The 13,922-nt window shown below is 41.6% G+C and overlaps 3 protein-coding genes across 6 annotated transcripts in view; all 3 read right to left on the bottom strand.

Moving 5' to 3' along the window:
- s100a10b (S100 calcium binding protein A10b) overlaps positions 1-2,725 on the bottom strand; it is a 7,719-nt gene extending 4,994 nt beyond the window's left edge. Inside the window, exon 1 of one of the 2 annotated variants that reach the window (XM_083761003.1) lies at positions 2,593-2,725. The gene's annotated coding sequence lies outside the window, so the exon portion shown is untranslated. Of the gene's footprint in view, positions 1-2,588 lie in introns of both variants that reach the window. The other variant, XM_083761002.1, reaches the window with a different exon arrangement.
- The window catches only part of s100w (S100 calcium binding protein W), a 270,184-nt gene that overhangs the window by 43,852 nt on the left and 212,410 nt on the right, over positions 1-13,922 (bottom strand). The gene's annotated exons all lie outside the window — the stretch shown is intronic.
- Positions 5,312-11,136, bottom strand: krtcap2 (keratinocyte associated protein 2). Of its 3 annotated transcripts, none has more exons than XR_014568981.1 (6): positions 11,080-11,136; positions 8,667-8,821; positions 7,692-7,755; positions 7,481-7,547; positions 6,771-6,975; positions 5,312-6,664 (listed from the first exon to the last, which is right to left on the bottom strand). XR_014568981.1 is itself a non-coding variant. In XM_083760223.1 (5 exons), the coding sequence occupies exons 1-5, from the start codon at positions 11,074-11,076 to the stop codon at positions 6,855-6,857; spliced, it is 411 nt and encodes a 136-aa protein (XP_083616349.1). In that variant the 5' UTR covers positions 11,077-11,092; the 3' UTR covers positions 6,741-6,854. The 3 variants fall into 3 exon arrangements, 1 of the variants encoding a protein (XP_083616349.1); XR_014568982.1 differs by having other exon boundaries at positions 11,073-11,092; XM_083760223.1 differs by lacking the exon at positions 5,312-6,664 and having other exon boundaries at positions 6,741-6,975; positions 11,073-11,092.

Below are 13,922 nucleotides of genomic sequence, written 5' to 3' on the forward strand. Positions count from 1 at the left end.
TAGACTGTAAAGAATATGGACAAAGCGTTCCCCGGGTCTAACATGGACGTAAAATGAAGCCTGTTATTCCTGCACTGTAAGTCCCCATCTTTCTAGATCCGTTTTGGCCCAGCTGGCCATTGGCTGGCCCAGACAACGAGGCGGGACTTCCCCCCTTCTTCTCCGTTGGTTTTTATTTTGACTCGAATGGGAGGGGAATCCCGATCATAGACTGTAACGGTAGCCACGCCCCTCAGAACATACGCGACTTTATGGTCATTTATTTAATTAATGGGACCATAATTTTCCAAAAAGAATATTATGACATTAGAAATGAGACTTTAAACTAGTGACTGGAAGCAGAAAGTATTCATGACCATGTTTATTAAGGTAATACAATCTAGGTGAAGTTGGGCCCAAATACATGGACTTCTATGGGGCTATGGGTTTTTCTGGGTCCAATGACAACGCCACAACAGGCCATTATATGAACTACGATTTCCTTAGTGGCTTCACAAAATATCTGTCTGACTGCCCCCCTGGTCGCAACGAGTGGCGAGATTTGTTGTGTACACACCAAATATGATATAGGTGTTTACTGTTTAAGTAGTTAATTTAATGGTTCACCCATGACCAGGCCTACTGGAAGATGACCAGTATACTACATATCTTCTACTGTTATAGTGGGAGCTGACCAGTGCAACCACAGTCTTCTACTGTTGTACTGGGAGCATCTGTAAGCTTCTGCAATCCTCAAGTTTAAATCCTGCTTATTATAATGCTTGAGCCAGTATACTGTAGCCTGTCACTCAATTCATTCATTCATAAAGCACAAAGATAATAAATAAGAGAATACAACAATAAAATAGGGAAAAGTTAAAATAAATAATACATTAAAAGTACTAAAGTAAATAAATGTGGGGTTGGGGTCATTTTTGAGTGGTGCAGCCACTCCAATGAACAGCAATGTCCATCCCTATGTCTGTATGTCCCTATGTTTAGGGTACCAATAGGGGCAGATGTGGCACTGTTGTGCTAGAAACAGAGAGAGGTTGCAGTGTTGCCTGCTAATTACAATGTGGAGCGTGCATGCAATGCATGAGAGAGAGACAGAGAGAGAGAGAGTTGTCTGCAAATTCCCCCACACAGTAACTCTGTCATTTCTCGACCATTTCGGAGGGGGACGGGGACCCCCCGGGGACCCCCACACGCAGTTGCACCACTCAGTTCACACGGGTGTGATTTTCCTTTCAAAATGATGGGCAATCATAGTGTAGTCTTTGGCACAATAGGCTACACTTACTTAGCTAACTAACAGGATGGGTGTTGGTTCACTGCACATAGTTTGGCTCTTATTCATGTTTTTTGGCACATAAACTGGAATTCTTATCTCTCGGCTCAGTATCCAAACTATTTTCCATTCCAAGGGGCACTCAGTTCACACACACATTTACACTCAAATGACAACAATGGCTCTTGGGCTTATTGTGTTTTATCCTTTTGACAGATAATATGTACAAATAGGCCTATGTGTTCATGTGTGCATTTTTTTACAAAAATGGATCAACCAAAGTACAATACTACAAAGGGACCATACATATATGCTTTGTGCTTTGCTATGCTTTGTAATATTATCAGGTGTTCGTACCATGCTATAAACTTTATAACCTTTATAGTATAAAGGTTATCGGGTTATGATTACTGGGTAGTGGGTAGATAAGTACTTTATTAATCCTGAGGGGAATTCCACAGTTACAGCAATAGTAAGCTAAACATATAAAAATAGACTAGGCTCACTACAACAAGAATTGAAGATTTAAATAAGTGTATGACTAAGAAAAAGGAGTTTAAAAAATAAAATAAAAACATAGTTCTTATAAAGTATACACATGTGTTAAAATAATTATGCACATAATAATAGCCTACAGTAGAGTAGTACGCAATCCAACCCCATCATTTTCTCTTCACTAATTCACACGCATTGAATGAAAATCAGAGGACACGCTGTACAGACAAAAGGCACCAGGCAGCGAGGCGCAGAGGAGGTGAGGAGAGGAACTCCAGTCCAGTCCTAACTTGCCAGCCGGAGAGTTGCATATCGTCACATCCAAAAAATGTCTCAACACTCCGTAGAATGCAACAACGTCAACACTAGCCATGGTTGCTAAAGCAACTTGGAGTTTTAATTTCCCACACTACACTACAGAGCAGGGAGACGAGAATATTCAATGTAGGTTTACAGGCAGGGAGACTGAAGACGACACAAATCAGTGTCAAGTCATTTAGGACGGACACGCGACGGCGCATCTTATCCATTACCATAAATAGTTATAACTGCATGTTTTAAATATAATAGCTCGATTACTGCCGTTAGATTCTAATTCAGTTCGATTCCTCTAACAATAGCAGCACTGTAGCCGTAATTATAGACTACCTGAATAAAATGTGCCATTACCTCATTACACGTAGGCGTATGCTTATTCATTACTGGCACTGATGCGTAAAGTGCGTAAAGTTTATATAGGCTATACTGTAACGGAGAAAGAAACGGTTTAGGCTGCATTTAAAGGAACGTTAACTTTTGGGAGTAAAGTAAAAGTACAGTGAACTTACCGACTGAGGGATGAATATGGTGCGTGTTCTTCTAGATCCGCACAGCGAGGGGCTGGAATGAAGTTTATACTAAGATTTTATACAGAGCCAGCCAGGCAACGCCCATGTAGAGGGGTGGGGTGGGGAGGGGTGGGGGGTACGGTCAAAGTTAGTGGAATATTATTGCCAGATGATGTAACTGTTTCTGGAATGTACCGCAGCCTTTAAACAAACCTCTGGAAAGAAGTTCAAAAGTTAGACGGGGAAGAAAAAAAGAGTTCTTATCTTGTGGCAGGGTGTACACTGGTACTCACTGTAAAATAAATAAATAATTATAGTGTTACATTTCACTCTGAGTGTACAGATGTATTCATTTGGATACAAACTTTTGTATACCCTGTTGATGAATTAACACATTTTATTTTTTTAACTGTATTCTCTACTGTATAATAATAATGAATATGACACAACCTAATGCAGCGTATCATATTGAAAAGCAACACAAGATGGTATGATGTGGTTATGTTCACTGTTGCTTAATATGGCCCAGTCATTGTTGCTTCATGGAATATCAAATGTCTTAACAAAGGTCCTTCTTATCACCAAAACATGAACCTCTGCTGGAAGTGACTTTTTGGTCTTTGGAATTGGAGCTAACCAGTACAACCAGTCATTATTGAGCTGTCTTCTACTGTTGTACTGGGAGCTGACCAGTACAATACAACCAGAGTATTCTATTGTACTGGAGCTATACGTAACTACCAGTAGGCCAGTACAACCAGTCATCTATTGACCACTGGGAGCTGTCTTCTACTGTTGTACAGTATACTGGGAGCTGACCATGTACAACCAGTCATCTATTGAGCTGTCTTCTACTGTTGTACTGGGAGCTGACCAGTACAACCAGAGTATTCTATCGTACTGGAGCTATACGTAACTACCAGTAGGCCAGTACAACCAGTCATCTATTGACCACTGGGAGCTGTCTTCTACTGTTGTACAGTATACTGGGAGCTGACCATGTACAACCAGTCTTCTGGTTCAATTGCCGCACATAACGGTTCCATGCATTGCTCAAGGTTACTGTACCTGACTGTATACCGTTTGTTGTAAAGAGGCAGAACTTTACCAGATGCTTCCTGTGAGTCAAACATTTGGCATTCTGCTCACACAAGCCCTTTACTGTACGTCAGGCTTCATTCATTGGTTAACTGTCTTAGTCATCTTATCTCTGAGGCTTTGTTCACACAGGCAGACCAAATCCACTGTCTTTGAGTACACAAACCTGATACAATTTAGGCATTCTCACTGATCTACTCACTTGCCAATAACAGTGTGATCGCTCAGGACCAAAGATCACATTTGACAAATAGGATTTGCCTGCAGTCTCTGAGCAACAGTGTTAATTTTTGACAGCAAATTTAGAGTTTAGCTTTAGTCGTAGTCTTTTGAATAGTTTTTATTTCGTTTTAGTCACATTTTGGTCACCTGGAATGCTTTAGTGCTAGTCTAGTTTTACTTGAGTAAATATCACAAGATTTTAGTCGACTAAATTTACAGTTCATTTAGTCTACTAAAAATGAATTTTGGCGGGCCTTGATGCCGTCGTAATGACTGATTTTACACTTGCTGAAAATAGCCGATCTACAAGCTCACAACGCGTCACGCTGCTACGCGATGGAAGCTTGTAGATCTGCTATTTTCAGCATGCAACCAAGCATGACGAAATTGTCAATTTAGTCTTAGTTTTAGTCATCATAGCTTAGTTTAGTTTTTATCAGTGAAAAAAGGTGTCATATTAGTCGACAAAATCAACAATGCTGAGCAAAGTCTTAGTTCTATTCCAGCAGCCTGATAATAGGTTAATAACGAACAGAGCACTGCAACATTTCACAGGTCTAAATCAATCCCACATCAGACAGCAAGGAGTAAGTTATACAGAGAAGCAGCACACAGCGACAACCTTTCAAATGGTTTTTAATTACAAATCCGTGTCAACAAAAGAATATCGAGTGTCCGATCGAAGTATACAAAAGCCAAAACTAAACGGTGGACGCCACGGCACGCAACCGTATGTGAGAATCTCTGAGCTGTTGGAACCCAGTGCTGAACAGAGGGAATGTAGAGCAGCAGCTATAGGAACTCGGTAGGGTCATCGTTTGTCCTTCAGAGAAGACAGAAGTCAGTGGAACGAGAGTCGACCATCCATCCAACGCCGTTGCATGACGGTGCCGCTTGCCGAAAATAACCGGTCTACACAAGTGAACTGATCTCGTTAATAACTTGTAGGTTATCAGGTGTTATCGGCAAGCAACACCGTCATGCAACAGAGTAGAATTGAGCTCGAGAGCCTGGTCTAGGTCTCGGTCCAGTCCTGAGCAGATCGAGAGCCTGGTCTAGGTCACGGTCCAGTCCTGAGCAGATCGAGAGCCTGGTCTAGGTCACGGTCCAGTCCTGAGCAGATCCAAGGTTTTCATTCCAAACTGAACACCAGCTCAGGTGGAAGTACATTTTAACCCATTCTGATCGGGCACCCATTTTGGTGTTGGCATCATGTTATGCTTTAGCTATTTAAAAATAGCAGATCTACAAGCTCATATCGCGCCACCGAGTGGCGCGATACGAGCTTGTAGGTCTGCTATTTTTGAAAAACGACTGACATTTTTATAATCTGATCTCAGGTCAGAATGGGTTCATCAGACCAGTGTGTGTCCAGTCGGAAACCTCGTATGAATCTGATCTCAGGTCAGAATGGGTTAAAGACAGCTGATGTTTGGTAGGGAATGAAGAGTCCACAACAGAGTACATCCATGGGGGAATCCACGGAACCCTAGAGGCCGATTGTTTGTTCTCCACGTCTGGTTAAAAAAGAACTACAGCAGGGTCAAAAACATGGCAGGCTGCATAAGGCTGACGTTATAGTACACCGCGATGTAAGCCACACAGCTGCAGCTAATACAACTCATAATGGGTGTTGTTAGATTTAGGCGTGTGTGTGAATGTGCATTGACATCGACATGATTTACTGTTGCTAATGTCTGTGCCTGCACGTTGGCACACCTACTGCATGGCTCTGGGGCACACACATCTAACATTATTTTTTATTAGCTTGCAACTGTGTTTCTTTTCGTACTAGTCTGCCTTGTTTTTAAATCTGCTGGCGTTTTTAACCTGTACGGGAAAACAAACTACAAATAAAGCCCGTGTTGTCAAGGTCCGGATGCTGGTAGAACCACCTACAGATGAACAGTGAGCCTGGCTAACCCGGTTCTTCTGAAGCAAAGCAGATCGCTGCAAACTGTGGAGGATTAACCCCCATAGACTGTCAACATCGAACTAGCAATTTCCTGCTGTCCCAGGTTGCATTTGTATAGTGCTTTTATGCCTTTTTATGTATTTATATTATTGCTTGTCCGACAACTTTGCTGCAAACCAAGTCCCTTGAGGAACAGGAAAGAGCCGAAGGTCTAAAGGGGAAAGCACACCTAGATGAATTACGATGTGGAACTGCTCCTGTATGGAGATCATGTGTGTGTGCCGTACAGGTGCCTGACACGCAAGCGGATCTGTCGAAAATAGACCACATGTGTATTTTTTGGGTTGAAAGAATGAATGGAAAATAGGCACAAATGTTGTACACATGTACACACAGCATCATCTTAAATGCATGATGTATATCCTCATGAGCAACACTGCTGTTTCTCACTTTGGTATTTTCTTTCTTTCTTTCTTTCAACTTGAATCTGCCCAATTAAACAAAGTATAGTTTAGTTAAGTTTAGTTTTTAAGTTGGTTTCCTTTTGTCTGTAATCGCGTGTACTACAAGAGCTGAACTGAGCCGTTTTTTGACAGATACTCAAAAAAAGAAAATCCACCAATGTCATACATTACACAGCGTCTGTACACCAGATGCCGTGTAATGCATCTCTGGGTGTGCGTTCCCCTTAAAATTGGTTCCCAGCAGTTAAATAGCTAGAACAGAAAAAACAGCGATACTGTGTGTGTGGTGTACAGGACTGGAACCTGTAAGGGCTTGAGCCCTAACGCTGTGGTCATCTGTCCAGGACTGGACACCATTGAGGGGGTTTAAGACCTAACGCTGTGGTCATCTGTCCAGGACTGGACAGATGACCACAGCGTTAGGTCTTAAACCCCCTCAATGGTGTCCAGGACTGGACACCATTGAGGGGGTTTAAGACCAGCTTTACTGTGTGTGGGGGTTCAGGACGGGAACCATAAGGAGGGGTTTTTAAGTAACTGGTGGGACGATGGCGTAGGAGGTTTCAGTTCTTCTTCTTGCTCTTCCCGGCTGCTTTGGCCACTGGCGCAACAGTGACGGATGCTTGGTAGAGAGCTGCTGACACTTTGTTGATGTAATACAGAGAGAACAGCGAAAAGATGAGACTGCAAGAGAGAGAGAGAGAGAGGGGTAGAAGGTGGGAGAGAGAGAGAGAGAGAGAGAGTCATCAAATTAGTTTATATTATTATAGTACCTTTCATGCACAGAACATAATTCCAACTGGGGAGTGTAATTATCTATATTCAATATTCAAATGAACAAAAGTCGACATGTAATCATAAATAAGAGGGTGTGTACTGGACTACTGGTGGCAGTACTACTGCCAATTGCCAATGATGGAGATAGTGATACTATTACATGTACCGTTACAACTACAGGTTTTATTACTCTGATCACACGGGCAGATGAAACGATGCAAAGACGCGTTGTGAGAGGATTTGGAGCAAGCTGCATGCATCATTGCGTCTTTGCAACATCATGTCGCTGGCTTCCATTGACAATGAATGGTAGACTGCATCGTTCCATCTGACCGTGCGAACGCAACATTACACTGGTACAGTCAGGTTCTGCTACAAGTGCAGTAGTTGCTGGTGAGGTGCTCGTACTCACCATGTGGTGACACAGACACGGTGGACCAGTCCAGAGGCAAACAGCGACAGAGACAGACACACCAGGACTGGAAGACAAGACACAGACATAGGTTTACATTTTAACAGTATTGAACAAACAGTACGACAGTATTTTAATCATGATGAGTATGTACTCTACTGTATATACGAGTCCAGGGCAGTGTGACCGTTAGGAAATGTTCAATGCTCACTCTCTGGGAAGATCTTGGCCTGGAATCCCTTTCCAAACGCCAGGTTTTCCAGGTTGTTGAAGGCCTGAGGGTTCCGGAGTTCAGGAGAACAATGGTTTCATAATCACAGATGGACAAACAGACGGACGGACGGATGGACAGACAGACACAGAGCTTAGGGTCCTGTGATTGACAGACGCCAATTGGCTCTTACACTTTTTGGATTCTGCAAAACGCCCACTCGGCGCTTGGGACCCGACCGGTCTACAGAGGACAACGTGACAATGTGAATTCTTCACGCGACCGGGATGGTTTTCTGGACGCAATTATCCTGATGAAGTGCTCGAAGCGTCACTTTTTCTAAAGGTGGGAGCAAATACATTTCTTAACCCATTCTGAACGGGCACCCATTTTGGTGTCAGCATCATGTTATGCTTTAGCTATTTAAAAATAGCAGATCTACAAGCTCATATCGCGCCACCGAGTGGCGCGATACGAGCTTGTAGGTCTGCTATTTTTGAAAAATCGAAGAGCGACTGACATTTTTAGAATCTGATCTCAGGTCAGAATGGGTTCATCAGACCAGTGTGTGTCCAGTGGAAACCTCGTATGAATCTGATCTCAGGTCAGAATGGGTTAAGAGTGCGGATGTCGACTTCTGTCCTGCACGTTAGTGACTGGATGAGTTTGCAGCCTGCCTTGTAAACACATTGCATCTGTACTTAAAAACTGAAATTGTATCCACGGTTGTTGAGTTAAGATATTATATTTATGCACTGATGTACAATACCATATACTAAACTGTTTTAACATGTGGTTGTATTTTAAGCTTTTAACAGTTTTTCTTATAGGCTACAGTCTTGTAAAACGTTTTCATATTATGTATTTTATGTGTGGACCCCAGGAAGAGTAACTGCTACTAATGTAGTAGCTAATGAGGATCCAAACAAACCACCTCAACCATTGCTACGATGGTGGTGATGATGATGAGGATACAGTGAGGGAGCAGATGAAGAGTATAGAGCCCAGGAACCCTCCTAGGATGGTGAGCCACTCCGATGAGCCCAGCTGTTTGCTGAACATCTGCATCCCGGCAAACACCAGCACCGTCAGTAGACTGGACAACACCAGGGATGTGCCTGTGTTCACTGCTGCACACACACACACACACACACACACACACACACACACACACACACACACACACACACACACACACACACACACACACACACACACACACACACACACACACACACACATTTATTTGAGTCCACATTTATAAAATACATTATCAAGGGCACAAATATTATCAAGGGCACAAATATTTTCAGTTGCTTCTGATATACTACGCACTCGATCTCGAAACATCACGTGTCTCAGTGCTTGAGTCCAAACAAGCACTAAATGTACAGAATATAGGCAACACATGAACTTATTCACAGCAAACATTGGTCATATTACCAACATCGAAAGTAAATCATGGGTACAAAAAGCACCTTCTCCTCCAAGTAGACCGACTGCCTATTATGGAGGAGATTGAACAGTATGTTGCGAGCTTCTTTGCCTTACACTTGGACAACCCTATAATCCTCAAGCCTCTGACCACTAGCCTGTGGACATGGCCCAGGCTGCCAAATATAAAAACAATGAGTCGACACGTATAGCCCAGTTGTATAATGGCCTGTACTAATGGTTGATATTTTACTTGTTTAGTAAGGAAAGCTTCCTCTAAACTTGAATCAAAAGCACAGCCAACACACACACACACACACACACACACACACACACACACACACACACACACACACACACACACACACACACACACACACACACACACACACACACACACACACACACACACACACACACACACACACACACACACACACACACACACACACACACACACACACACACACACACACGTTAGAAGTCAAGAGAGGTACTTGACTGTTCAGATTCAACTGTGTACTGTCCACAGCAACAACACAGCTCGTCTAGGGGGTGGGGCGATATGGAAAAATGTAACAATTATTTGTCAAGCTCTGTATCACTACTATCCACAATTAATTAATGTTATTTTTCAAGTTAATTAACAGTACAACCACCTACAAGGTAACAAAAAGTAAAAGAAAAAAGGCCTAAGGAATCATTTAGACCAAAATGCTGGCAAACGAAACGTTAAAGTATAATTTAATTAAGGCATATACAACTGCAAATCATAGATGTGCATTGGCTGCACACTGCAATTGCGTTATTGATTGGCTACGGATATAGTTATACAATAATGCTAAAAGGATAATACAAAAAGCCCTGAGGGCTTGTTTCCAACTTTCCATTGTTGGTCCTGTGTATTCAATTAATCAAGAAGAATAGCAATTGATTGTTCCGTCAAGTGTCAATAGAGGATATGCGCGTGACATCATCATCATCATACCCGGAGTTATGCGGGAACGCCTACTGTGGCAAAAAACTACTTTCTGGCCTCGACAGCCCATACATCCAAACAGAAGAGTCTGCAATCTGATTGCATTAAACAATGTTAAACTCACTTTATGCATGCGCGTATACCCTCTAAAATGGACTGGTTGATGATGTCAAAGCTAGGGATGAGCGCAGCCAAGTCAACTATAGTAGTCCATTAGAAACATCAAAAACATTAACATCTCTATACTGGAACCAACAGAAGTTACAGAACCATAAATGGTACCAGAAAAACCAGGAACAAAGAAAGAAGGCCCTGGAGCAAGCCTTCCTTTTATTAAAACCAGTAACATAATATTTCCATCTCACTGCATGGTTGGTACTTAATGGTACCCCAAAAAACTTTGTATTATATAATAATATTATTAGATTATCATTACAATAATAAACAACAACACAAAACGTTTCATAGCTGTGTTCGCTCTCCTCTCAGATTTAAGGTTAATTTATTTAATTATCCGTTTTGTATTTAGTTATCATTGGATTAGTTCTAGTATGTATTGTATCTATTCTCTATTCTCTAGTAATGCTACGCCTGTACGCCACGTCAGTGCACACACACTCAAACGGTTCCGGGGTTGTTAGCCCCGGCTAACATTAAACAGTGATGGAATGGAACTAACTGTGCTGTGGAAATAAAAGATGATTTTACATTTCAAGTAAATCACTATTAATGTCATATTCCATCATGGTACAGTACATACAGGTGTGGTATACATTCATGTGGAAATGCACTCTTTTGTAATTCATTGTTTTACTGTGAAACGCTCGCGCTGTTAGCCCCAGCTGCTGCTGTGAACATTAATGTTGTAAAACCGTCATGTTAGAAAATACTAAACCAAACTGCAATAATAGAACAGCGGGATCATTAATAGTGATATAATAATGAATCATATGAATAACCATACGTACCCATAACTTAAGATAATTAACGAGGTTTTAGGAGGGTTGAATTGTGGTTCAGAAATCAGAATCAGTGTCGATGCTGGGCTGCAGGAGGCGGAACTAACTGTCAACTGAACTGATCTGAAAAACCAACCACACGAGCGACCCGGACACAATTATAGGTGACACAGTTAAATTGTACAAGTTATTACATTTATTTACATTTATTTATGGCTGTATTAATTGTGAAACATACTAATTTCACGATATAGTTTTACTTTTTAAATTAGAATTTGGTCAAACTAATATTATGCCTGCTATAAAAAAGGGTGATAACTGCTCTATGGGGGAGATCCATTATAGCGTTTGTTCACCACCAAGTGTCACTGTTGCACAGCCTAACAGACACAGACATACACAGTAGCCTACAGTACAGTACAGTACAGTACAGTACAGTACAGTACAGTACAGTACAGTACAGTACAGTACAGTACAGTACAGTACAGTACAGTACAGTACAGTACAGTACAGTACCACTCACTTCAGATTTTTACTTCCTTAGCCTGATGATTTCCTGTTTATAGATATAGAAGTGTATATTATTTTTACATCTCTAAATGTTCTGATGAATTGAAAATTGTGGACCCTGTTGTAAACAATTAAGTGTAGCTTTGTCATTGTATTGTCCACAGTAACAGTTTTTGTATTGAGTTGCGCTTTCGTTTTAAATGTCCCCATTCTGCATAGGCCTACTGTTAAATACTCCAAGCAATCAATCAATCAACCAATCAATCAATCAATCAATCAATCAATCAATCAATCAATCAAAAAACAATACTCACTGTTCAAATCATATTCATCCGTGGAGTCACGTGGAGACGTGGAGTAGCCTATAGCTAGCTCCAGTGGCGTGCACAGACATTTAGAGGGGCAGGTGCTCAAGTAAAAAAAGGGCACCTTCTGCAGTGCATTTTGGTGCTTTAGCTATTGAAAAATAGCAGATCTACAAGCTCATAGCAGATCTACGAGCTTGTAGGTCTGCTATTTATTTTTTAATCGAAGAACCACTGACATAGAAACATAGCTTTAGAGATTGTGGGGGCCTAAATAATATAGTAGAAGCGTTTTTTTATCAAGATTTGATCAATGGCACCGCATGGTCCACACACTACAAAGTAAGAAAAAAAAGAAAACATTTTTTTTTTTTTAGCACATTGCCAAAAGGGCAGGGGGTGCTCTAGCACCCCCTCTGTCTGTCGGATGAGCGTTTGGGGAGTGGGTTTATTTAATTTTGTGGTGCAACATTGGTCACACTGAATTTGAATAATTGTGTTGGGTCTATTCCATTGTCTGACTTTACGGTGCATTTTTGGTGTGATTCGTACATGTTGTGGGTGCATGTTTTAATGCATGTAGGCCTTATATGGCCATGTGGGTTTTGCTCTGAGAGTTAAAGGGACATTTCACCGCTGGATGACACTGTAATCACTCAATGTTAATAGTAGTTGTAGTAGATAACAGTAGCACAATTAGAAATGTGCACCCTATGTCCAGTAAAATAATGTAGCCTATGTGTGTTTGACTAGGGTTTGACTGGATTGCTGAATTCCTACAATGCCCATAATGCTTTACTGCACTTCCCCTCCTTGTGGATAGGGGGGGGGGGGGGGGGAGGCTGCGTGGAGGTGTGACTTTGTAGTCCAGGAAGGCAGTGAGACAACATTGTCATGACAGCCTTTTGGTCATGAACATGGTGTCATAAAAAAACATATTACACACATATAAACCCCAGGAAAGTGTTTCTTGTGTTCTAAATATCATTAAAATAAGCCCTGGTTGCAAAAGGGGTGAAGTGAAGTGACCCTTTGCTTTACACTTTGCTGATATAATGAAAGAATACAAAAAGCATATCATAAGATATAGCCTATTCCTTAATCAAATATTTATTTGACCATTTGCGATACAGCTGGGCCAAGCAATCTTGTCTGTCACATCATGTGCACACTGAAGAAAATAGAAGAAGCAAGCACTCCGTTGAGAAATTCCACGTCAGTGGCGTGCACAGACATTTAGAGGGGCAGGTGCTCAAGTGAAAAAAAGGGCGCCTTCTGCTGCGCATTTTAGGGCGGGAACCCATTTTGGTGCTTTAGCTATTGAAAAATAGCAGATCTACAAGCTCATAGCGCGCCACCGAGTGGCGCGCTACGAGCTTGTAGGTCTGCTATTTATCGAAGAACCACTGACATAGAAACATAGCTTTAGATTGTGGGGGCCTAAATAATATAGTAGAAGCGTTTTTATGAAGATTTGATCAATGTCACCGCATGGTCCACACACTACAAAGTAAGAAAAAAAAGATTTTTTTTTTTTTTTTTTTAGCACATTGCCAAAAGGGCAGGGGGTGCTCTAGAACCCCCTAGTGTCTATCTGTGCACGCCACTGTTCCACGTGATAGTGTATTGGGTCTGGTTGTTTGCTGCTGCGGGGAAACGGAATAAAGAAACAAGAATCCTATTGGGTACAACGGACCGTTGTACCCAAATATAGGATTCTTGTTTACGTGAGTGCCAGTATTCTTTTCTATAGACATCACATGCAAAAGCAGAGACGTTTCTGTGGCTACCATAAGGTGGGCCGTGGGGGGGGGGACTTTATTTTAATCGGCCCACACGCGCCAGAGCAGACAGCTGCATTACATTCACAGAAAACCACCCAATGATAGAACCACAGCATTTCAGATTGATTCTTCATTCTTAACTGTTAAATTTAATTGATTCATTTCTTAACAGTGATTCATCGATTTATGATCTATTAACATCCCTAATACAATGTACAAACATTGTATCTATTAATCAATGCACTAAAATATGAGAATGT

Source organism: Protomyctophum parallelum (genome assembly GCF_964188405.1).
Source record: "Protomyctophum parallelum genome assembly, chromosome: 3".
Taxonomy (NCBI): domain Eukaryota; kingdom Metazoa; phylum Chordata; class Actinopteri; order Myctophiformes; family Myctophidae; genus Protomyctophum; species Protomyctophum parallelum.